At 38.5% G+C, this 26580-nt stretch overlaps 1 protein-coding gene across 1 annotated transcript; it reads right to left on the reverse strand.

Annotated features, from left to right (window-relative positions):
* Positions 1 to 4658: 4658 nt before the first annotated feature.
* LOC113328747 lies at positions 4659 to 16821 on the reverse strand. Its single transcript, XM_026575762.1, has 4 exons — positions 15307 to 16821; positions 5396 to 6112; positions 5045 to 5344; positions 4659 to 4898 (listed from the first exon to the last, which is right to left on the reverse strand). Exons 1-4 carry the CDS (start codon positions 16819 to 16821, stop codon positions 4659 to 4661), a joined length of 2772 nt encoding a protein of 923 aa, XP_026431547.1.
* Between the last annotated feature and the right edge of the window lie 9759 nt (positions 16822 to 26580).

Genomic DNA, 26580 nt, shown 5'->3' on the forward strand with positions numbered 1-26580 from the left:
TCAAGGTTGGTGGCAAAGGGATACTCGCAACAACCCGGCATCGACTACAATGAGACTTTTGCACCGGTTGCTCGTCTTGACACCATTAGAGCCGTGATTGCTATGGCTTCCAAAAAAGGTTGGTTACTTTATCAACTTGATGTCAAATCGACATTTTTGAATGGAGAACTACATGAAGAAGTCTATGTAGAACAACCTCAAGGTTTTGTGGTGGAAGGAGAAGAAGATAAGGTGTACAAGTTGAAGAAATCTTTGTATGGCATAAAGCAAGCACCAAGATCTTGGTATAGTGAAATAGATGGATACTTCAAGAGGCAAAACTTCAAAAAAAAGCAAGAGTGAGCCTACACTATATGTGAAGACAAAAGGTACGTCTATTTTCATTGTGTCCTTGTATGTTGATTATCTTATCTTTACGGGTAATGATGCTCATATGATTGAGCAATTCAAGAGAGAAATGATGATGCAATATGAGATGAGTGACATGGGTTTGATCAAGTACTTCCTTGGTATATAAGTTCATCAAAGTGAAGATGGAGTGTTAATTTCTCAAAGCAAGTATGCCGAAAAGGTGTTGAAGAAATTTGGTATGCTTGGTTGTAACCCCACATCTACACCACTTGTAGTGAATGGGAAATTCAAGAAAGATGATGGAGGAAGAAAAATTGATGGGACTTACTATAGAGGTCTTTTTGGAAACTTGTTTTATCTTACACATACAAGACCAAACATCATGTTTGGATCAAGTAAGATTTTTAGGTTCATGAGTTCACCTAGTCATATACATCTTGGCGCGGCAAAGAGGTTGTTGAGGTACATACAAGGAACAATGAATTTTGGAATCATGTACCCGATCGCCACGTGTCATCATCTCAAGAGAACTAGTTATAGAGTTGTTGAATTTCTTAGATCTTATGTGAGGGTAAAATACCCGATCTCCATGTGTCATCATCTCAAGAGATGATCTCATGATGAGACGATAATAGAGAAGCACCAGATCATAATCCATAAAGTAGTTTCGTCTGAATCGAGACGCCTGCTACTACGCTACATGAAGGACGCGTGTAAGGAGTGGTCTAATCAACTCAGACGGTCAAGTATAAAAAGTAAGACCGCATTTAATGAAGGATCAGAAGAGGCGTGAGTGAAGGAGCTCGTACGATCTATACTATAGCCCGAGGATGATGCAACACGAGGTTACTGAAAAGAGCAGCACGATGGTGTACAAAGAGAAATAACTCAGAGAGGAACCCAACATACCATCATGAGGGATAGTATAGAAGCTCGTTTGAATTCCGGAAGACATAGACGACATACTCCATATGCTCGTCGAGGCCAGACCTTCACGAGTCTCATTCTGTCTATAAATACCAGTCCATGTAGAAGGAGATGGAAAACTTATGTAACATTTTAGATGGTATTTCTACATAGAATTCCTGAGAGAGATCTAGAGAGAAAAAGAATAAGAAGTTGAAATGACATTTGTAGTTCTTTCAAAGGTAAGACCTTATGATCAATAAAGAAAACATCTTTTTTCATGTTGACGTAGGTCTTAATGGACGAACCACGTTATATGATTTTGTCAATATTTACTTCTCATGTTCTTTACATCTTATTTATCTTGAATCTTGAATTTTTGAGTAGTTTATAGTCTTTAGATTTACATGCGTGTAGTAATCAGAAAAGATGCAACTACATTTTGGCGCTAGAAACATGGAGGTATAAAGATCTATTCTACCTCCCTAATAACAGCTCTATATCATTTGCATAATCTTCATAAAAGAAATGGATTTCATGCCACTGTGTAGAGTTCTGTTAGGATTTATGAGTAGAGCTCGGACTCAATCACGATCCATGCGACCTGTGGAGCCTTGAAGACCCTCAAAATCAACAGATCTACATCTTTCTCATTGATTTATTTCAAAAAATTTAGTTTCTTCCAATATTTCTATATCTTACTCTCAAGAGGCTCATGAGAGTTGAAGATCGGGCAACACTTAGTGCTCAAACGATCTCCTCCATGAAAGAGTTGGGAATAAATACTAGTCAATAAACTTCATAAGAGAAGCAACACTCTATGAAAGTTGAAAAAATCGTTTTTTCATGATGTTCAACGTCAAAATCACAATAATCCAAGATCTTCTTCTTAGAAACTTAAATCTAAGTCAAGGGGAAGGATTAATGAGTAAATAATCAATCATCAAACTCTAAGTTTGTCCAAAATCAAAAGTCTAAAGATGATGGGAAATATTTCCTAGAATGAGAAGATATGCCCAATCGTCAGGATTTGGTTTTTTCCCAAATAGAGGTATAACACGTGGGGGAGGTATTTTTATAAAAAAGAGAGACAAATAAAGCACATATTCTACATCGTTAACACCTCATGCAAGTAGGGAATATTTTTCACATTTTCACATGTCTCCAAAATGTACTAAAAAGTCTTGTTGTGCAAAAGTTGTCTAGCCTGAACTCTGACTTAGTAATTGCACGTGACCTGCAAACTCAAGGTCCCACTTTTCTAGAAGAATAAACAAATTAAGCATTATTTCATATATCGCAGGAAAGGCGATGGTGACGAGACGATCTACTCGTGCGAGCCAAGTCGAAACCCGTGGAACCCACCATGAAGGTCTAGATGATATGGAGTGTAGCGCCCCCAAAGCTAGCAGCTGACTAATCCAAGAGATTAACTAAACAAAGAGGCACTAAGAATCTAAATCATTTACTTAAAAAATCAATTAAGAAATCTGCTATAAAACTTAACCAAAGGACGAGTGAAAAACCCGAAATATGCTTTCCCACGAAAAACCCGTTTTTTTTTTCCATTTTCCTCCTGTAAAACCTAATTCTTCAACATCTCCGCCATGAATCCATCACCTTATTCAGGCTAAACCGTTGTTTCACCGGCCTCTCATGATGTAGTATTCTATGTTCAATCAGGTGTGGTTTTGGTCATACTTTTATTGCTTATCAATTCATATTTTGATGAATTATTGATGGTGGTTTCGAATTAGATTTTTAGTCTGATTTCAGTTGGTTCTGCTAGGTGTTGATGTAGTTGCTTAGAAACCTACTCTCTAAAATTACCTCCTATCTTACACCCAGACACAGATTTGGACTCCTCAAAAAGGCGCCTTTTTAATTCCCATTGGATCTCAGTTGTTGATATTTTGTTCTTCCAATCTCGTCTACAGCAGCTGGTGAAGGTTTCTATAACCCAAGATAAGACAAGATGAACCAAGACAAGAAGATAAGAATAATTGAATTGTGATTCTCTGTGTCTTTTCATTGATAACAAGGACTCTTATATAAAGGAGTTAGATTTACAAAAATCTTGTGAAGATATTCTAAAATAGGTGAATATCTCTCAAACAAGGTAAGTGAATATATACAAAATATACAAGAATATGCCCAATACCCCCCCTCAAGTTGGAGCATGAAGAGTCGAAATGCCCATCTTGAGAAGAAGATTTTGAAACTGCTGACGACCCAAAGATTTAGTCAGAATATCAGCTAGTTGAGAGGTAGTATGAATATAAGATGGAAGGATAATACCTCGAAGTATTTCGTTACGCACAAAGTGACAGTCAATCTCGATATGCTTCGTTCGTCATGAAAGACAGGATTATTAGCAATATGTAACGCAGCTTGACTATCACAATGAATCGAAACTGGTTTTGTATATCATATACCAAAATTCCGTAACAATCCTTTTAACCATATAATCTCACAAGTTGTGGAATCCAAAGCACGATATTCTGCTTCGGCTGAGGAACGAGAAACTGTGGTTTGTTTCTTCGTTTTCCAAGATATAGGAGAACCCCCGAGAAAGATAAAGTGAGCCGTGAGTGAACGACGACTAAGTGGACAGCTAGCCCAATCTGCATCACAATAAGCGTCAAGAACTAACTTGGAATCAGCTCGAAGTAAAATACCTTGCCCAGGGCTAGATTTCAAATAGCGCACAACTCGAAGTGCAGCATCCCAATGTGATTGAGTTGGATGTTGCATAAACTGGGAAAGAATATGAACAGAGTAACACAGATCCGGCCGTGTAAGATTGAGATAAATCAGTCTCCCCACCAACCTTCTATAACGAGCAGGATCAGGCATGGGCGAGTCTGATGCAAGAGCCAGCCGATGATTTTCTTCCATGGGAATATTAGCTGGTTTGGAACCGAGAAGGCTTGTTTCTGTCAAGATATCTAGAGCATATTTGCGCTGACAAAGGAAAATTACTTTGGAACTTCTAGCTACCTCAATGCCAAGAAAATATTTTAATTTCCCAAAATTCTTCATATGAAAACATCTGCCTAGATATTCCTGAAATTCGCAAATAACAGCTTTGTTGTTACCAGCAATAACAAGATCATCCACATACACTAGAATATACATGATAATATTTCCATGGCGATAAAGAAATAACGAGTGGTCAGAAGCACTGATAGAAAAACCATATGTACGCAAAGCAGTTGCTAGCTTAGCATACCAACACCGGGGAGCCTGGCGTAAACCATACAAAGACTTACGAAGTCTACAGACTTTGCCAGATAATCCATTACTGAAACCAGGAGGAAGTCGCATAAAGACTTCTTCATTTAAATCACCATGAAGAAACGCATTGTGTACATCCATCTGAACTAACTCCCAGTTGTTTATCACAGCAACCGCAAGAAGAGTTCAGTAACCATTTTTACTGTAGGAGCGAAAGTTTCAGTGAAATTAATTCCTTCCTTTTGATGATTTCCAAAAACGACTAATCTGGCTTTGTAGCGCTCAACTGAGCCATCATATTTTCGCTTAATTATAAAAACCCACATACAACCAATTGCAGACTTGTTGGCAGGCAAATCTTCAATTGTCCATGTACCATTGGAGATTAGTGCAGCAATTTCAGCCTACATTGCCTGACGCCATCGTGGATCAGCCATTGCCTCTTTAAATGATTTGGGTTCAATATCATTTGAAATAGCTGCAACAAAAATACGATGTGCAGCAGAAAATGCATCACAATTCACAAAATGAGTTATAGGATAGGGAGTACCTGAGGACTTGACTGGTATAGGTGAAGTTGCAGGGGAAACCAAGGTCGTGTTAGACTGTTTTGAAACACCCTTCCAGTGAAAAAATCCTTATGCCTGACATTCTCAAATTTTGTACGTTTACCCCGGCCTAGTTCCTCGTCTGCAACTATACTATGATGATCTCGACTATCTGCAGTTTCGGTGGGAGAACGAGTAACAAATTCTGTACCAGACGCAGGTACAGCAGAAGAAGAGGCATGAGACAGTGCTGAATCAATATCCTTATCAGCAGAACATGTATCATTTACAGCAGGTGTTGTCTAAGAATTCGCCTGTACATCATTATCAGCGATATGTGCTATGTCATGTACAACATCCAGGAATGCTGACGGAATGTTGGAACTAGTCTGTGGAGGTGCAGTATCATCAGGCGAGGGAATAGCAGCGGAAGAAGAACCACCAGAGATATGTGGATCATTGTATTCAGCTTCAAAATGATCGTCAGACAAATTTCTAGTAACTGGTTCAGTGACCTTATCAGAATACAATGAGTGCAATTTAAGAAGCTCATCGTTATCTTCCAACGAGAAAGTATCTTCAATAAAATGTACGTCTCGAGACTGAAAGTAATGACCTGTGTCGAGATCAAATAGATGCCAGGCCTTCTTTCCAAATGGATAGCCAAGAAATATGCAACGACGACTGCGACTGTCAAATTTATCACAAGGGTTGAGGTTTTTCGCGTAACAGAGACATCCAAATACCCTAAGAGAGTGAATAGGTGGAGCTGAACCATAAAGAAGGTCATAAGGCGTCTTGAAGTGAAGAACACGAGAAGGGGTTCGATTAATCAAATAGGCAGCAGTAAGGACACATTCACCCCAAAAATCGATTGGTAAGGATGCTTGAAAACGTAGTGCACGAGCGACATTAAGAATGTGACGATGCTTCCTTTCCACCCTAGCATTTTGTTGTGGTGTCTTAACAACAGAAGTTTGATGAACAATGCCATTGTTTCGAAAATAAGAGAAGAGACCTTTGAACTCAGTTCCATTGTCACTGCGTAGAGTCTTAACCTTTCGAGTAAACTGTCGGTCAACCAGTGCAAAAAAATTTGTTAACAAGGTAGGTACCTCATCTTTGGTTTTCATCAAATACACCCAAACACATCTAGAAAAATCATCAACAATGGTTAAAAAATATCTCGAGTTACAGGCACGATTTGGATGATAAGTGGTGGGCCCGGAGATGTGTAAAATTAAGCGTAATGAAAACGCGGGCCTACAGTAATACCGCAAGTGCACGGTCGTCGGTTGTAGCTCGTGCAAGTACGGGTCGTTCCACAGAGACTGGGAGTGTTTTGTAGTGTTTAGCTATTTGGGCTCTAAATTGCTATTGTTGGGCTTTGATTACCCTTTGAGTAAATTGGGTCTAATGGGTTTGTTTTTAACAATGAAATGAACTGAGCTTGGGCTCAGTTGGTCTTGAAGTGCACTAGGCTTTGGGCCTTTAATTGAGTTCAGGCTTTTGGATTAAACCCACAGTTGACTGAATTGGGCTTTGAGCCTTAACCTAAACTGTGGCTGGGCCTTAATGAACTGGGCTGTGAGCCTTAATGAACTGGGCTTTGAGCCTTAATGAACTGGGCTTCAGTTTGTACAAACAATGGACAGTGGGCTTAGAGAATTTTTTTGGTCAAGAAGAAAAGAAGTGACCAGGAGAGACAGGTAACAGTGAGCAACAATGGCTCTAGGCCAAAACAGCAGCAGAACAAGGCAAGGGGAAGAAAAACAGCAGCAGCAACAGGGTTGCAGCAGCAGCAACAGGGTTGCAGGGCAGTGCAAGCAGACAGCTGCAGTAGCAGTACTGCACAGCAGGGGAAAGAAAGCTGCAGCAGCAGCAAGGAAAAGGCAGCAGCAGTGGAGGGAAAGAAAAGCAATGCAGCAGTGCAAGGCAAAGAAAGCAGCAGCAGAACAAGGCAAAGAAAAGATGGCAGTGAAGTAATGGTGGCTCTAAGCCAAGGTAACAGGAACAGTGGCATGAGGCAAAGGCAGTTAACAGGAAACAATGGAAGGTGACAGACAGCACAAAAGCAAGGGAACTACAAGCAATGAACAATGGAACCAAGGCCTAAGCCAAGGGCAGGGAAGATAGGAAGCTAACAAAGCAAAGCTAAGGCATTCATCTAGAGTGGGAAGAGAACCAGCTTGCTCACAGTCACTAGTGAGCACTAGTTTCTCCCCACTGCTCAATCAAATCAATGCATCCTAAGCATACAAATGGAATGGAAAGAGAATTAGCTTGCTTTGAGCACTAATTTCTCTCATTGCTCAATCAAATCAGTGCACTGAGGTTTAGCCTAACATTCCACTAAACATGTATCACATAACAGGTACAATAACATTACACAAACATCAACAGGAACATGCACATCAACAGGAACATCAACAGGAAACTAAAACAGGAAATTAAAACATGCACATTAACAGGAACATAACAAACAGGAACAACACAACATTTAAACTACTAAACAGGGAATGAAAATTGCAAAACAAGAACCCTAAAAATTAACAGTGAAATTAAAATTGGAATTAAACCAAAAATTGAAATTAAACCTAATTGGTAACTTGGCTAGTCCAAGAACACCTCTAACAGTGATACACAACCCTCAATTTATACCCAAACATTAAAATTAGGGTTTCCCCCAAATCCCAAAAATTAGGGTTTAACTTTCATTACCCAAAATCGAGGAATTGACTCTCTTATCTTCGACCCATTCCTCCTCTGATCTTCCTGCTTCCTCTCCTGTGTTCGATTGATGTCTAGAGCCTCATCTATTTTAGTGATTTCCAACCTAGGGTTTAGAATGGTGAGAAGTCACTAACATAGATGGCTAGAGAGATAAAGGAACGGACTGGGGAGGTACTGATGATGTTGGTGAAGAAGTGATGGTGTTGCAGAGATGAGGTGGTGGCTGGAAGTGGTCGGGGAAGGTGGTGGAAGAGAGGTGGCTCTGCAAATGTCGGGGAAGAAGGAAGCTCAGTTGATTTTGGGAGAAGGGATGCGTTTGTTTAGGGTGTATAGGGTTCCAGTACTAGGGTGTTGAGCGGTGCATCAAGATGGGTGTACCGCGAGCTGAAGCAGGGATAGCGAACTTTGATGACATCGAGTAAATAGCGTTGGATGATCCCATATAGATTGAATCGAACGGATACGATGGAGAGTTATGTGGCGACCGTTGGATTATGAGATACAACAAAATTGACGACACCAGATGGAGTTAGGTGTTGTAGTGTTAAGCGGAAATATCGAGGTTTGATGCGCAGGCAAAGAAGCGACCGTAGGATCTAAATGTGATCTAATCTGAAGGCTTGGAATTTAGGTACTATGGTGTTTTGCAGGGACTTCAGATTTTGATGAACGATGAAGAAGCGACCATTGGATGATGAGATGGATCCGATCTAACGGCTGAGAATGGAGGAGGGTATGGATATAGAAAATGGGTTTGGGTAAGGGTTTTGGGCCTTGGGTATGCCAAGCCCATATCTTCTTTAAGGACAATTCTTCTTCTTCAAGCCCACTTCTAGCCTTTTGGTCTTGTGCACACCATTCTTCGCGTCTTCCTTGTGTAATTCCTCCCGGCTTTCACTACTTTTCTGCTCTTTTCCGCTCTGCTATTCATCCAAACTTTATTTATTACCTAAAAATGCAAAATTAAGTAAGAAAATATTTATTCTTGAAAACAATGAAAATACAGAATATGGGATAAAATGTAGAATTACTGCACAAAAGATGAGTTAAATGCCAACAAAAAGGGATAAATATATACATTATTTGGCACTCATCAAATACCCCCAAACCTGAATTTTACTTGTCCTCAAGTAAAACAAAACTAAGGAAATCCTACCTATACCACTGTCGCTGGTCTCTCGAATGCATTTAGCGTATGCACTAAGCCTTTTAAACCACTAAGTGTCCCTAGTGGACGAGTTGAAGTCTCGTGAAGGTTTACCAGAGGTGTACCTACAAAACCTAAGGACAAAATATGAGCTCAGATTCCATCAAATGTGACATGTGCAAGTCAGTTAAGCTCACAGCAAAATGGAGATGTCAATCTAGCTATCGAAGGCACAATCCTAGCACTGATAACAAATAAAGACATGTGATAAGAGTGTAAAGTGTATCTACACATGTGTAAAGAAAGATCTGAAGTTATGACTACTAATCACCAAGAGATAGTTTCTCAGGCTAAGAACTGAGGTCGAAATCTAGCTAGCTGTCCGGACTTTACGAGAATTGTGAATGAGTTGGAGGTATTTCACAATTACTCGCGTTGTACATCAATGGCATACACCCTCCTTGCTTATTACAATGAAACAACAAAATGACTCTTTACATGACTCTTATTTACATTGACTACTCTCTTTTTATTTTTGGAACAAGAGATGATGGAATTGATAAATACTTGATTTTTTTGTATTTTTCTGATTTTTTTTTTTTTTTTTGGACATAGAAACACTTTTGATACATATATAAAAGGAAACAAAAATTACATGACACTTTGCAAGAGGTAGCCCTTTTTGATGCACCCAGTTAAATTCGATGGTTGTCTTTCTTAATGTAACCTCCACCTTCTATCCCAACCAACCAAAGAACAAGCTAGTCAAGTTTCGTTCAGTATTCTAAAGTGATTGGCAATCGTGACTTCCTATCAAACACCTTGAAGATCGAGGCCATACATGTATTGGTAGATCGTGCGCGTGCAAATTTCTTATCACTATGTGAATTGTGCTAGAATCAGGGTGCCTAAATATCTAGACTAAGACTCCTAATAATTACATATTTGCACAAGAGTCAACATTTCAAGGTAAATGAGCTCCATTTTTATGATTTTTCATTTTTTAATTTTTTTTTTTTTTTTGAATTTTGATTTTTTAATTTTTTTGGAATTTTTCAATTTTTTCAAAAAGAAGAAGGAGTTCGATTTCAATTATGGCATATTATCGTGGTATCTACTCTATACCCCCAAACCTAAACTAAACATTGTCCTCAATGTTTCAAAATATGGAAAGAATTAAAATGCAACATATGGAAAGGGACATGCTGAGTAGAGTAAAAGGAGAGAGAATACCCGATTTCGGCGAAAGCAGAATTAAAACTCCGTTATTCAAGGCAAAAAAAATCCAACATATTTCAGCCGAGATCATATTGGATTAGCAAAATATATACAAAAGGAACAAAAGGGTTTTTTTAAGAAATTTTATCTACTGGATTATATACAAAAAATTCACCATACACCAAAAGTCTAAAGAGTTGAGGATCAACCCAAAAGAAAAAGTGTAGAGACATAGAAAGTTTCAAAACACTAAAATTGGACTTAAATGGGAGTGAGAGTGAAAAACCGAATGAATCACCCCTAAACCAAAATTTTTCAACAGGTTCACTTTTAAGCACAAAATCTAACAATTTTAGGGGTTCAGGATTCAAAAGGTCTAACTCATAATGGACTGTTTTCGGGATGGGCAAAGAAATGCATTCCAACTGTGGCTCTTTAAAAGTGTTATATTTTGAAGCAAAATAGTCCAAGAGGACTTGGGAGGCACACAGTTCCAATCCTAGATTAGGAATTTTCAGAAAAATCGGTTTGACAATATGGGTACAAACCAAATCTAGGTTGGGTGGAAGGCCATCAGATTGTGACTTAGGTAGAAGAATAGGCATATCATTATCAATCAAATCAAAATCTTCTAACTCATCTACACATGTCACATCATGCTCACAATCATCAATCAAATTGGCAAGATCACAATCAGAATTATCAACATCATCAACAGATTTATTCTCGTGTATCGGCACATCAGGGGAAACATCACATGGAATACTAGAAGAAATATCATGCATTAAGGTCGGGGCAGAGAAGCCTAATGTATTTGAACCCAAAGGTTCCATAACATTTTCAGTATAGACATGTTCTTCTAACATAACATCATAATCATCATCATCATGATAGGGATTTTGCAATCTAGGATAATTTTCAATCCTAAGGTCGGAGCTATTACAAGAATAAAACTCTAATTCATGGGGGTGACTCATATCATGTGGTGTTGTTCCTGTTTCCCTAACGGATTCCCATTGATGGGTTTTCTCTGCAATCTCGGCTAAAAAATTCCATGCATCATCCACAGATTTATCAATAAACTCACCATTACACATAGACTCAACCATGGTTCGAGATTTAAAGTCTAGTCCCTCATAGAGGATGACGACAAGTCTCCACTTCTCAAATCCATGGTGCGGACATTCACTCAACAAATCATTAAAACGTTCAAAATAGTGAAAAACAGTTTCCTCATCCAATTGGACAAAACAATTGATACTTTGACGAATAGCGATGGTCCTATGATGTGGAAAGAATTTTTGAAAAATAGATCTGTGAGTTGGTCCCAAGTGTTGATTGATTGTGGTCTCAAACCGTAAAACCATGTTTTGGCCCTTTCCTTTAAAGAAAATGTAAACAAACGCAATTTCAGAGAGTCTTCGGACATATGATCAGGTTGCATAGTCCGACAAATTTGTTCAAACTCTCTTACATGAGTATAGGGGTTCTCAGAATCGAACCCTCGAAATATAGGAAGTATTTGTATCATGCTTGCATTTATTTTAAAAGGGTTATTGGTTTGAGGTAATACAATACATGATAATGGAATTTTTATTGACGGATACATGTATTCATGGAGAGCACGAGGTTGGCCCATATTGAAAGACACAAAGCCCACTATTTGGTTTTAATGGGTTTTCAAAAATTTGGTTTTTTATGGGAAAATTTTGGTTTTGATGGGATATATTTGAAAAAGAAAATTTGGTTAAAATAAAACGGGAGCAAAGAGAAAGTAGAAATTTGGTTTTAAAATTGGGAGCAAAAGAATTTTTTTTTTTTTTTTTTTTTTTTTTTTTTTTTTTTTTTTGAAAATGAAGAAAATAAAATTTGGTTTTTGAAATGGGAGCACGCCCACTGTTGGTTTTGTGTTTGCTTTGGCCCAGCTAGGTTGAAAACTTTTGGTGGAACTGAGTCCAAAATCTCGGCCTAGAATTTGGGTACTCAGCCCACTAACGAGTTAACCTAGCGTGATCGGTTACAAGCTCAGCTGGGTTTAAAAACCCATAATACAAAATACAAGTCCAAATTAAACAAGCTCACAAAAATTAAATACAAGCCCACAAATTAAACAAACAAGCCCACAAATAAATTATTACAAACCCAACAGAAAATAAGAGAAGCCCAAAAATTGGCTTTAATATTACATGCCCACAATTAAAAATTGGAAGACCACAATTCGGGTTCTCTTAAATGGGTTACCTTTTAAGCACAGCCCAGCTGCTCTGATATTGTTGCAAAAACCCAGTTGGGCTTTGGTTCTTTTCCTTGGTGGCGTCCCAGCAGAGGAAAAACAGGTTCAGAACAGCAGGCCCAACAGCAAATGAAGTGAAGCAGATGCAGATGCAAATGCTATGCAGTGAAATGCAAAAATAGCTAATAAAACAACAAGAAAAACACAGCACCAATCCCCGGCAGCGGCGCCAAAAACTTGGTGGGCCCGGAGATGTGTAAAATTAAGCGTAATGAAAACGCGGGCCTACAGTAATACCGCAAGTGCACGGTCGTCGGTTGTAGCTCGTGCAAGTACGGGTCGATCCACAGAGACTGGGAGTGTTTTGTAGTGTTTAGCTATTTGGGCTCTAAATTGCTATTGTTGGGCTTTGATTACCCTTTGAGTAAATTTGGTCTAATGGGTTTGTTTTTAACAATGAAATGAACTGAGCTTGGGCTCAGTTGGTCTTGAAGTGCACTAGGCTTTGGGCCTTTAATTGAGTTCAGGCTTTTGGATTAAACCCACAGTTGACTGAATTGGGCTTTGAGCCTTAACCTAAACTGTGGCTGGGCCTTAATGAACTGGGCTGTGAGCCTTAATGAACTGGGCTTTGAGCCTTAATGAACTGGGCTTCAGTTTGTACAAACAATGGACAGTGGGCTTAGAGAATTTTTTTGGTCAAGAAGAAAAGAAGTGACCAGGAGAGACAGGTAACAGTGAGCAACAATGGCTCTAGGCCAAAACAGCAGCAGAACAAGGCAAGGGGAAGAAAAACAGCAGCAGCAACAGGGTTGCAGGGCAGTGCAAGCAGACAGCTGCAGTAGCAGTACTGCACAGCAGGGGAAAGAAAGCTGCAGCAGCAGCAAGGAAAAGGCAGCAGCAGTGGAGGGAAAGAAAAGCAATGCAGCAGTGCAAGGCAAAGAAAGCAGCAGCAGAACAAGGCAAAGAAAAGATGGCAGTGAAGTAATGGTGGCTCTAAGCCAAGGTAATAGTGGCAATGAGGCACAAAGGCAGTTAACAGGAAACAATGGAAGGTGACAGACAGCACAAAAGCAAGGGAAACTACAAGCAATGAACAATGGAACCAAGGCCTAAGCCAAGGGCAGGGAAGATAGGAAGCTAACAAAGCAAAGCTAAGGCATTCATCTAGAGTGGGAAGAGAACCAGCTTGCTCACAGTCACTAGTGAGCACTAGTTTCTCCCCACTGCTCAATCAAATCAATGCATCCTAAGCATACAAATGGAATGGAAAGAGAATTAGCTTGCTATGAGCACTAATTTCTCCCATTGCTCAATCAAATCAGTGCACTGAGGTTTAGCCTAACATTCCACTAAACATGTATCACATAACAGGTACAATAACATTACACAAACATCAACAGGAACATGCACATCAACAGGAACATCAACAGGAAACTAAAACCGGAAATTAAAACATGCACATTAACAGGAACATAACAAACAGGAACAACACAACATTTAAACTACTAAACAGGGAATGAAAATTGCAAAACAAGAACCCTAAAAATTAACAGTGAAATTAAAATTGGAATTAAACCAAAAATTGAAATTAAACCTAATTGGTAACTTGGCTAGTCCAAGAACACCTCTAACAGTGATACACAACCCTCAATTTATACCCAAACATTAAAATTAGGGTTTCCCCCAAATCCCAAAAATTAGGGTTTAACTTTCATTACCCAAAATCGAGGAATTGACTCTCTTATCTTCGACCCATTCCTCCTCTGATCTTCCTGCTTCCTCTCCTGTGTTCGATTGATGTCTAGAGCCTCATCTATTTTAGTGATTTCCAACCTAGGGTTTAGAATGGTGAGAAGTCACTAACATAGATGGCTAGAGAGATAAAGGAACGGACTGGGGAGGTACTGATGATGTTGGTGAAGAAGTGATGGTGTTGCAGAGATGAGGTGGTGGCTGGAAGTGGTCGGGGAAGGTGGTGGAAGAGAGGTGGCTCTGCAAATGTCGGGGAAGAAGGAAGCTCAGTTGATTTTGGGAGAAGGGATGCGTTTGTTTAGGGTGTATAGGGTTCCAGTACTAGGGTGTTGAGCGGTGCATCAAGATGGGTGTACCGCGAGCTGAAGCAGGGATAGCGAACTTTGATGACATCGAGTAAATAGCGTTGGATGATCCCATATAGATTGAATCGAACGGATACGATGGAGAGGTATGTGGCGACCGTTGGATTATGAGATACAACAAAATTGACGACACCAGATGGAGTTAGGTGTTGTAGTGTTAAGCGGAAATATCGAGGTTTGATGCGCAGGCAAAGAAGCGACCGTAGGATCTAAATGTGATCTAATCTGAAGGCTTGGAATTTAGGTACTATGGTGTTTTGCAGGGACTTCAGATTTTGATGAACGATGAAGAAGCGACCATTGGATGATGAGATGGATCCGATCTAACGGCTGAGAATGGAGGAGGGTATGGATATAGAAAATGGGTTTGGGTAAGGGTTTTGGGCCTTGGGTATGCCAAGCCCGTATCTTCTTTAAGGACAATTCTTCTTCTTCAAGCCCACTTCTAGCCTTTTGGTCTTGTGCACACCATTCTTCGCGTCTTCCTTGTGTAATTCCTCCCGGCTTTTCACTACTTTTCTGCTCTTTTCCGCTCTGCTATTCATCCAAACTTTATTTATTACCTAAAAATGCAAAATTAAGTAAGAAAAATATTTATTCTTGAAAACAATGAAAATACAGAATATGGGATAAAATGTAGAATTACTGCACAAAAGATGAGTTAAATGCCAACAAAAAGGGATAAATATATACATTATTTGGCACTCATCAATAAGGCCCCCAAACGTCGCAATGAATTAACTCAAATAAATCAACTGCCCTATTATTACTCAATGGAAAAGAAGTACGAGTTTGCTTGGCTCTATGACAGACATCACAAGCATGAAAATCTAACTGACTATCAATACGACCAATTTGAGGTAGATACTTCAAAGCTCGGATAGAAGGATGACCAAGCCGTTTGTGCCATAATTCTGTAGTAATCTTCTCTAACACAACGTTGACACGAGTTGGTTTCCCCGCCATCAAGCAATACAGCCCATCCGTGAGCTTACCCATACCAATCCTCGTCCTCAAAGTATGGTCCTGTATAACACATTCAGAATTAGTGAATTGAACACTGATAATATTCTTCTGTGCATGATTAACATGCGATAAAGATAAAAATTGAGAAACGGAGAGAAGATTGCATGTGAATTGAGGAACGAACAGCACATTGTGCAATATAATAAAGTAATTTAACTGCACAATCCCAATTTTGGTTGCTTGTATGCTGACACCATTAGGCATACCAACTTGAAGAGGACTAATATTATGACAAGATTCAAACAAATTGTCATCGCAACGAACATGATTGGAGGCTCCTGTATCAACAATCCAGATGTGACCACGCTTACCAGAGAGACGAACAGGATTTGTAGTTGGAATCTCACCAACGACAGCGTTTGCCTTAGCTGCTGGTTGGTTACGGTGAGCTGGTGATTCGGTTTTGAGATTAGCCGCAGGTGGACGTCTGGGATGGCGACCATCTGGATATCCGTGCTTCTCCCAACAGCGATCCTCAATATGCCCATTATGACCACAATAGGTGCACTTCAATGGAGGTTTGACAGCTCCTGTTTTCGATCCTTGTGGCTTATTTCCGTGAGCGAGAAAATACATTGGAGGAACGATATCCTCCTTTGGCTGAGTATAAGATCGAACCTCTTCCTCTTGAATGAGACGAGAGTACACAGTGTGCAGAGACGGAAGTGGTTCGGTGCCTAAAATACTAGAACGAACATTAGCATAATAGGGTATGAAACCCATTAAAAATTCACTTACCTGATCATTGTTACGTCGAGTACGAAGAGTCACATTAAGACCACAAGTACAACCGGAGCATTGACAAGAAGGTAAGGCATCAAAGTCATTGATGTCATCCCAGAGTTTCTTCAGCTTCCCGTAACAGTCTTGTATAGACTCTCCATCTTTTTGTTTGCAACCGGCGACATCAGATTTAAGCTGAAAATTTTTTATTCCATTCCCAAGAGAAAAACGAAGCCTGATATCTTCCCATAAATCGAATACGGTGTCACGATAAGAAATTGAGGAACGAAGAACTGGATCAATTGTGTTAAAAATCCAGGTAACGATCATGTAGTTTATAGTCCACCAGTCATCCATGTCAGAAGAATCAACAGAAGGTTTTGAGATTTTACCGTTAATGAAGCCCAGTTTTCGTTTCGCACCCAGAGAAATACGAAACCCTTTAGCCCATTCTTCATAATTCGATCCTTTGAGAACTACATGTGTGATGATAGTTCCTGGTCCATCATTTGAAGCTAGAGCATATATAGAGGACTGGCTGTTAGGTGAATAGGACGTTGAAGTTAAAACACTAGACATTGCTACCGGACTCAAGATACCATGAAGGTTTCTATAACCCAAGACAAGACAAGATGAACCAAGACAAGACGAGAAGAATAATTGAATTGTGATTCTCTGTGTCTTTTCATTGATAACAAGGACTCCTATATAAAGGAGTTAGATTTACAAAAATCTTGTGAAGATATTCTAAAAGAGGTGAATATTTCTCAAACAAGGTAAGTGAATATATACAAAATATACAAGAATATGCCCAATAGCTGGTTTCTTCAATCCATTTCCAAGGTACTCTGTTCATACTTCTCCACTAAAATATCTACAAGTGTTGGCATTTTTTCACTCCAACAATTTTGACCTTGAGTTCTTCAAGAGTGTACCAATTCAATTGTCAATTTCGCCTCCATGTTTTTGTTGATTTTGGCATCTTGATCCCTCAACCCATTCACGGCTCAAGGACGATGTTTCTCCTTCAAGAATCTTATTTGAATAATTCTCCTTTAAGATGGCCTCATCCTCTCTGTCTGAATTTCTCTCCAGCTGAATTTTCTGTGTTTTAGTTTCTTATGTTTTATGCTCTCAATCATTGTTGTAATATGTCCTCCTGATGTTTTCTGTTGTGTATCACTATGTCCAGCTTTTGAAATAGTGATGTTAATATCATCATTAGGTTTGTTTATCCCACTGTTAGGCCTGTAAGGCATTGGAAAAGTAAGTTGTAGGTGGGTTTTGTATAGAATGAATCAATTTTGATTCTTTCTTGGTTTCCCTTTAAGTTTCTGGTGGGTTATCTTTGAGTAAGTTTGGTAACCTGTTTTTCATGTTAAGTTTTTTCTATGAAATGATGAGAGTTATTAGGCAAGAAACTAGAATTATTTGTGGTGACTTTTATGATTCGGCACTGGATTTCAGCATTGAGGCCTGAGAATTATTCACTTAACAAAGAAGACCTTGAAGTTTTATGTTGAATATTTACCCTGAGAAGACTCTACTAGTCAATTTTGACTATAATAAATGCTTCGGTGAATTGATTGCTTTCGATGATCCATTACTTGGTCGTAATGGTCTCAACACTATGAGAGTCAGGCCTTTTTATCTCAGCCTTTGAGGTTCGAAACCACTGCACCAAACAACTATCATGGAGTCAATTGGATTGAATTTTGATTCCTTGGGCTCTCAAGACTATCTTGCAGCTTCTATCATAAGCTGTGGCATTTAAGAGAAGAATCATTGCATGGAGATACTCGATCCAGAGCAGCAAAATACCTTTGAAGTTTTGAAGCTGGATCCTAAACCAGATGCATCAGACAAGGCGTCTACTTTGAAGAAGTTTCGTGCAATGGATGGAGCAATTCGCTCCCCCTAAGAGACTCAAATCTAATGCAGCAAATACTCAGAACACTACCAGCAGCGACAACATTTATCCGCCACCAGTATGACCAAGTGGCTAAAAGATTTCGTCATGTCTCTATTTGATGAATACCACACCCAACTTTGAACTGATATGACTCATCTGAAGGCCGGTGAATAGCCTTCTCTATCTACCCATCTCAAGCTCGGAACCAATTAATAGCTTATTTCTAAAGCCCGTTAGCAATCCCACCTACCCCCAATTTTATTCCCCTTTGATTTTGTGAAAACTACAGGGAGACCCATTCTCCCAGATTTTTCCACTATCAAACCCACGGACAGAAAAGTTCAGGCACGCACTCATTTTCCCGTCAAAAATTCGTAGCAGACCCATAATTTATGAAATTCTGCTTCTCAATTTTTAAAAGGCCAAACTACCCTTTTCTTCGAGCGACGAACAGAGAGAAGCGAGAAGAAAACAATGGTGAACTCCGATTCTTCGTTTTTAACATTTGGATTTTTCTCTTTGTCAAATCTTTTCCCAAATCCTTTTCTGAATAATCTTCTCAATAAAAGTAGGGTTTCTGTTTCAAAATCTGCGATTTAAATCTGGGGATTTTGAGTTTTTGTTGTCTTTGATTGCACATGCATAAGATGTTATGCATTTTTTTTGTACTGCATAACTTGTTATGCACATTTTCTTTGTACTGCATAACTAGTTATGCATATTTTTTTTGCATCTGCAGTGATTTATGATAAGCATAACCTTTGATGCACATTGTTTTGTACTGCACAATGTCTTATGCATCTGCATAACTGGTTATGCATATTTATTTTACTTGTGCTACATAACAAGTTATGCATCTGCATAACTGGTTATGCACATTTTCTTTGTACTGCATAACTAGTTACGCAGATTTTCTTTGCATCTGCAGTGATTTACGATAAGCATAACCTTTGATGCATCTGCATAACTAGTTATGCACATTGTTCTGTACTGCATAATGTCTTATGCATCTGCATAACTGGTTATGCACTTTTTTTTGTGCCACATAACAAGTTATGCATCTGCATAACTGGTTATGCACATTTTCTTTGTACTGCATAACTAGTTATCCACATTTTTTCTGTACTGCATAACTTGTTATGCATCTGCATAACTGGTTATGCACATTTATTTTTATGCCACATAACAAGTTATGCATCTGCATAACTGGTTATGCACATTTTTTTTGTACTGCATAACTTGTTATGCACATTTTCTTTGTACTGCATAACTAGTTATGCATATTTTTTTTTGCATCTGCAGTGATTTATGATAAGCATAACCTTTGATGCATCTTCATAACTAGTCATGCACATTGTTCTGTACTGCATAATGTCTTATGCATCTGCATAACTGGTTATGCACTTTTTTTTTGTACTGTATAACTTGTTATGCATCTGCATAACTGGTTATGCACATTTTCTTTGTACTGCATAACTAGTTATGCACTTTTTTTTTGTACTGGATAACTTGTTATCCACATTTATTTTTGTACTGCATAACTGGTTATGCACATTTATTTTTCGTTAACTGAAAGTGAAAGTATCAAAGTAAAATAAAATGTTGATTTTGTTTGTGTTTCGTTCATTATTTTCGAAATGTTGTTTCTAGAATTTGTAAACTGTAAGTAGTTTTTAGGTTGGTTTTTTAGAGTATGAAATTGATTTTTCATCCATTTTTGTTGAAATTGATTTTTTTTCTGTTTCTTCTACTTGATTTTTTCTTCTTCGTCTGTTTCATCCATTTTTGTTGAAATGTATTCTAGGGTTTAGTCAAAAATGATTTACTTCTTTGAATCATCGATTTTAAATGATTTATTTCTTTAAATGATGGAGAAAAAATCTTTGCAGATCTGTTACAGAGATTAATGGAGGAATAGAGAAAGAAACCGGCGGAGAAGAAAAAAATTATGCCCAAAAACGATGAAGGGTAATAGAGTCTTTCAGTACGTTTTAAATATTTTTAAATAATTATGGGTGCGACTGTATCAGAAATTAATTGTGGGCCTAGAGGTAAGAATTTTTTTTTTTTTGGGCCTGCGCCTAAGTTCCCCTTTGATTTTCTCGTCATTATTCCAAACCTCTCGACCACATCAAATTTCTCATCTTCTTTTAATTCCTCTCCCCTTCCCGGTTCCAGTCTCATCTTTTAATCATGAACATTTTGGCCTGGAATTGCCAGGGCATCAATAATCCAACGATACAACACTTAAAAGATATACTCTCTTTACACAAGCCCGATATACTCTTTCTTTCTGAAACTTTACCTAATGAAAGACACATGTCAAGACTTGCCCAATCCCTTCAATTCCATAACCTAACCACAATCCCCAGAGTCGGTCGAAGAGGGGGACTCTATCTAATGTGGAACAACCTAAACATTCAAGTAATAACTTAATCCCATAGTTTCATCCATGTCCTTGTCACTCCCCCAACTCTAGTACAACCATGGTTCTGCACAGGCATTTACGGTCCTCCACATCCAATGGCAAGATCTGATTTTTGGCAGGATTTCCCAACAATTTTCCCCAACATAACCAACTCAACCGCATGGGTGTTTCTAGGAGAATTTAATGAAGCAACAAACCAGTCAGAAAAGAAAGGAGGAAGACAAGTCAACTATAGCGAGACTCAGCCATTCCTCACAATGATAGATCAAATGGGATTCATTGACCTAGGATTTCGTGGGGATCCATACACTTGGACAAAAAATCAACAGGGACAAGACAACATATTGGAAAGATTGGATAGAGATTTTGCAACCCCATATTGGCGCACGACAAATCCTCATGCTGTCGTCACTCACCTTCCGAGGATAGCGTCTGATCACGCACCCATCATTTTGAGCACCAAAGCAATTAAATAACGGAGACATAAAAATCACGAATTTGAACATCTATGGTTGACACACCCTCATCTAAAGAAAGTTGTAGTTTCTGCCTGGACTCAACAAAGTGATGCTGAACCTGCTCTGGATCTTCAACTAAAGCTAATCACCACTGGCCAAACTCTTATGGATTGGAACTAGGACACCTTTTGGAATCTTCCAACATTAATACGCAAATCAACATCACAAATTCAGATTGCTCAACATCAATGCGCCATTCACAATGGCGAGGAATTAGCATATTGGCTAAATCAAGAAAAAGAGTTAAGAATCAACACCTAACCTTACTACAATGTCATGCCACATATTGGGAACAAAGATCCAGAATATAATGGCTCCAGTTAGGGGATAATAATACGACCTTCATCCACACCAAAGCAACCATACACTGAAGTCGCAATAACATTCAACAATTACAAGATCAGCAAAACAACTGGGTTTCTGATATAGATCAAGTAATTTAGATCATCCTGGACCATTTCACAACTCAATACACAGCTCCGAACACAATAATCGATGAAGAACTATTTGAGGAAATAGCGCCAAGACTAACATCCACACAATGTGATTCATTGTCGGCAGAAGTGACAGTTCAAGAAATCAAGCAAGCTATGTTTTCCATCAATTCGGAAAGTGCGCCTAGGACAGATGGTTATAAAAGTAATTTTTTCAAAGTTTTATGGGAAACCACTCACACCCAAATAATATCTATGGTTCAAAGTTTTTTTAATTCTGTAAATATCCACCCCCTCATGAACCACACAAATATTACGTTAATTCCAAAAGTGGGCCACCCAACAAAACCATCTCAATTTAGACCTATCAGCCTCTGCAATGTCTGTTACAAAATCATATCAAAAATTCTAGTCAACCGTATTCGACCCCTTCCCCCATTTTTATAAGCCAGTATCAGAGCGCCTTCGTCCCCCAACGCTCAATTCATGATAGCATCGCAATCGCAGGGGAGCTATTTCACTACATTAAAACCTCAGCCATCACCAAAGAACCCAAAATTGATCTTAAACTAGATATCCAGAAGGCATATGATAGCATTGACTGGGGTTTCATTAAAAAAGCCTTTACAAAATTAGGATTCCCAGTAATTTTTGTGTACTATATCATGTTATGTATCAGCTCAGTCACCTAATCCATCAACATCAATGGAACCCCTCACGGTTTCATCACACCGACAAGAGGCATAAGACAAGGTGACCCCATATATTCATACATTTTCATTATATGCGCTGAAATTCTATCAACAAATCTGGAAAAACTGGGAGCCAAAAAGCTGGTTCGAGGTCTCAGAATATCGCAAAAATCACCACCCATATTACATCTTATATATGCATCTGACCTCCTAACCACATACAGAGCCTCCCAAGAGAGTAACATCCACCTAAAAAAGATGCTTCAATCATATCGATCATCGGCAGGACAAATAATCAATACAGCCAAATCAACAATCATCCACCATCGGAGATTACTAACAGACGATATAAATACTCTACACCAATTTTAAAACATGCCAACCACTTCAACCCTTCATATTTATCTTGGAGTCCAATTCAAACACAGGAGAACATCCCGCCACATATCAGAACCTTTGATTGAAAGACTGGATCATAAAGCTCAAGGATGGATGGAAAAATTCCTTACACCTGCCGGGAGGTTATTTCTCATTAAAACCTCATTAACTCCAATCTCTAACCACCTTATGCAAACACAAATTTTCCCCACTCACGTCCACAAAAAAATCGACCGGATTACCAGGAATTTTTTCTGGGGGCACGATTCCTTTGTTAAAAAACTTCACCCTTTAGGATGAAACAAGCTTCACACACCAATATCAAAAGGAGGATTCGGCATCAGGAAGAGTAGCCATCACAATAAGGCTTTGCTCATGAAAAGACTTTGGAACATTCACGATCAACCACATTCCATCTGCACCGGTATCTACAAAGATAAGTACCTCCAACATCAATCAATTTTTCAAGGTACGATCACTTTTCCTTCCACTGCTAGCCCTCAATGGAAGCAAATGACATCCCTTATACCTTTTTTAAAAGAAGAGTTATTTCATCGCATAGGAAATGGTTTAGACACCCCCATCCAAGCCAATTGGATACCTCATTTTCCTAACCTTGATCCTACCCATTGCTATCCTATCCAAACTGTAGCAGATATAATTGATCCGATTACTCATAATTGGAGACATGATCAGCTACACAACCTTCCACCTGATGCAATATAACATATTATCAATATCCATCTTCCCCTGAACAACAACCCAGATAAAATAATCTGGCCACATTCGAAATCTGGAAAATATACCACTGCTTCTGGATACAACTATTTAACCCAACAAGATAACCACACAACCATAAACCCTCTCCCAACCAACAAATTTCTATGGACCTTACCATGTCCTCCAAAAATTCAGCTTTTCTTGTGGAAAGCTATCAACGAAGGATTACCAGCCTTCTCTTTATTACACCACATCAACCTCACCAATTCAAACATGTGTCCCAGATGCAACTCTGACCCAGAAACAGTAACACACATTCTTATTAAATGTCCCGTGGCAATAGCGGCGTGGACCAACCTCTTAAACCGCATACCCATAAACCATCTTCAACATAACAACCATCCATTCATTTTCAATCCTCAAACAACCATATCACATATTCTACAAGCTTCTATCGATATAACCAACACCACATCTTTCTGTTTTCTTTTCTAGACACTTTGGACAACCAGAAGTGAACTTGTCTTCAACCAAACCCAATCTCACCAAGAAAACAACCTGAGGAAAGCTCTAGCACAACAACAAGAATTCGAATGGGCAAGAAAAATCTCCCCACCAGTGATACCTGGAGATCCAACTCAAAGGATAGCAACAACAATGGCAAGAAAAACTACAATCATTCAAGTTGGATGGTCTAATCCAGATTAGAGTTGGATAAAAATAAACACATATGGGGCTGCTAGAGGAAATCCAGGTACGGCAGGAGAGGGATTCATTTGCATGGACTCAAATGCACAAACCATCATGGCTCTTGCACAACCTCTAGGTTTAACTACACGTTGACGACAGAGACTTGGGCAACAGTAATAGCAACCAGAATGGCGACGGAAAGAAAATGGCCAAGAGTAATAATTGAAGCGGACTATGAGAATCTAATGCACTTTATCAGAACATCAGCAAAATCTCCCTGTATATATCACAAATGGTTTCATAAATCAAACAAAGAATGCGCCACATACCTTCCTGCCACATTCAACACAATTATAGAGAAGGCAACCAAGCAGCTGATGGTATAACAAACTTTGCAGCAGATAGAAGCGAAGAAGGAAACTACTCGACAACGATATGGGATCAACCAAACCCTCCTTTTATTAATCAAATTCTATTAAGTGACTATATGGGAATTACTTTCCCCCGTGTAATCGCTACTTAATTCCTTTTTAATATATACATGCTCAAAAAAAAAAACTAATCCCGCTCAGAAATATATATACAAGAACTTCTCTCAAATGATACATATACAATAGTAATTTTGTTTGCAAATAGAATAACCAACATAGTAAACATAGCAGAATTAACTAATTAATGGAGTCAACTCCTCGAATATTTCGCTGCGCACTCTGATCTGTCACTGAAACTGAAAGTGGGAAAGGGTGGGCACATCATCCCTAGAAGGGGTACCCAGCAGGAACAGAATTTAACTTTAAAGAAATCATGAGCAAGATTTGGAAAACAATACATGTTTTCCCAAACATCAAAGTGACTAAGTCACTGGAAATGCACAAACAATGTATATGGACAAACTCTTTCTTCAAACATTATATAATAGTGATGCCAAGTTTTTTCCACACCTACATAGCTATATTGATGCCGGGTTGTTCCACACCTAATAAGCATAAAACTGAATTCATGTAGATATAAATGAAGGAGAGTATCCTATATAACACATGTGGAAATTCTCATTACCCATAACAATTCACATTGACAACAAAACATTACAAGTACTTTCCAATTCATGAAAATATTCAAAGAATCAACTGAACAATCATAATACAAACTAAACAATGTATGAAATGCACAAATAGACAATGCATGAGTTTATTAAACATTAACTTTTGTAAAAGAAACAACAATGGTTTCAAAAGAGTTAAAAGTATTCCCACCTCTTTTGATGACAAGCCACGCCTACCTCGAGATCCATGATCCACTGGTTCATCCTTTGAATCGATCGTTGTTAATATTGAATAACTGTTAATCATACAAAAACTCTAAGAATCTAGCCAAGATGGATCACACAAGAATCATACAATTCTATCTAATGGTTCTAAGCCCGTTATGGTATATCATTCTCTATCTTTAACATAACTAAGAGATTACTAATCCAATTAGGTTGATTCTTTATTCCATAACTAAGTCTTATGAATATCTACAACTTTGAAGAAGAAATCAAATGCTAATTCGGACCATAAGTGGTCCAACATGTCTAATTAAGAATGATTATTCCTAAGCCCTATTCTACTAAGAACCCATTAACTAAGGTCCAGTCCATTAGTCATCTAACAGTCAAACTAACAGTCACATGTCAACTAACAATCAACGTCTAAGTCAAGTCAAAGTCCAGGGTCAATGGTCAAGTGGTCAACGAGTCAAACTAGAATCTGTAAACAAACCAACTAAGGCAATCACAGGTAAAACTAAGTGAGTCGACTCAGTTCACAATACTTATTTAGGTAATACAAACTAAGACATTCTTCTACTTGAACTCCACAGGACTAAATATGATTTCATTAATTCAAAAACAACTACACAATTCAATCTCAGATACAATTCCAGCTTACCTGCAATTGCAGTTCCAAGCTTTCACTCTTTCTACATACTACCAAATCAACTTCATTGTAACTACTCTGTTATTCATGTCTGAACCAGACTACCACCATACCCACACTCAAAAATAACCTCAACACAGATTTATTCACACACATCTCAACACATCCTAAATTCCTACAACTTTAATTCTATAATATACATAGCTGTAACAACTTCAACACCTCAGTTTCAAACTTATATCTGTCTTAACCACAACCTGATCAATCCCATACCACCTGCACTACTTAATTCTCATTTCTGCAACACCAATTCAACCTTCATACTTTGTTTCACATAATTATACAGCCATCATGTCATTGCTTCAATCAACTCCATCTCCACAACCTTACAACTTACACAACCAATTTGTAACTCAAATCTTAGATAACATTCATCCATGTATCAACAACAATATCACCAGCTTAATTCCATTACCACTCCATATTAATAAAACACCATCCTCAAGAACTTAACCACAACACCATGACCCAACAATTCCTAAATTCTTCACAGAAACCTTAACTCTACTTCTCCCTGATTCGTCTCAAAACCCAAGCAATACTAAATCTTCTTCTTCTTAATCCCATCGAATACACCTCATATCCCATCA

Source organism: Papaver somniferum, unplaced genomic scaffold (genome assembly GCF_003573695.1).
Source record: "Papaver somniferum cultivar HN1 unplaced genomic scaffold, ASM357369v1 unplaced-scaffold_114, whole genome shotgun sequence".
NCBI lineage: Eukaryota > Viridiplantae > Streptophyta > Magnoliopsida > Ranunculales > Papaveraceae > Papaver > Papaver somniferum.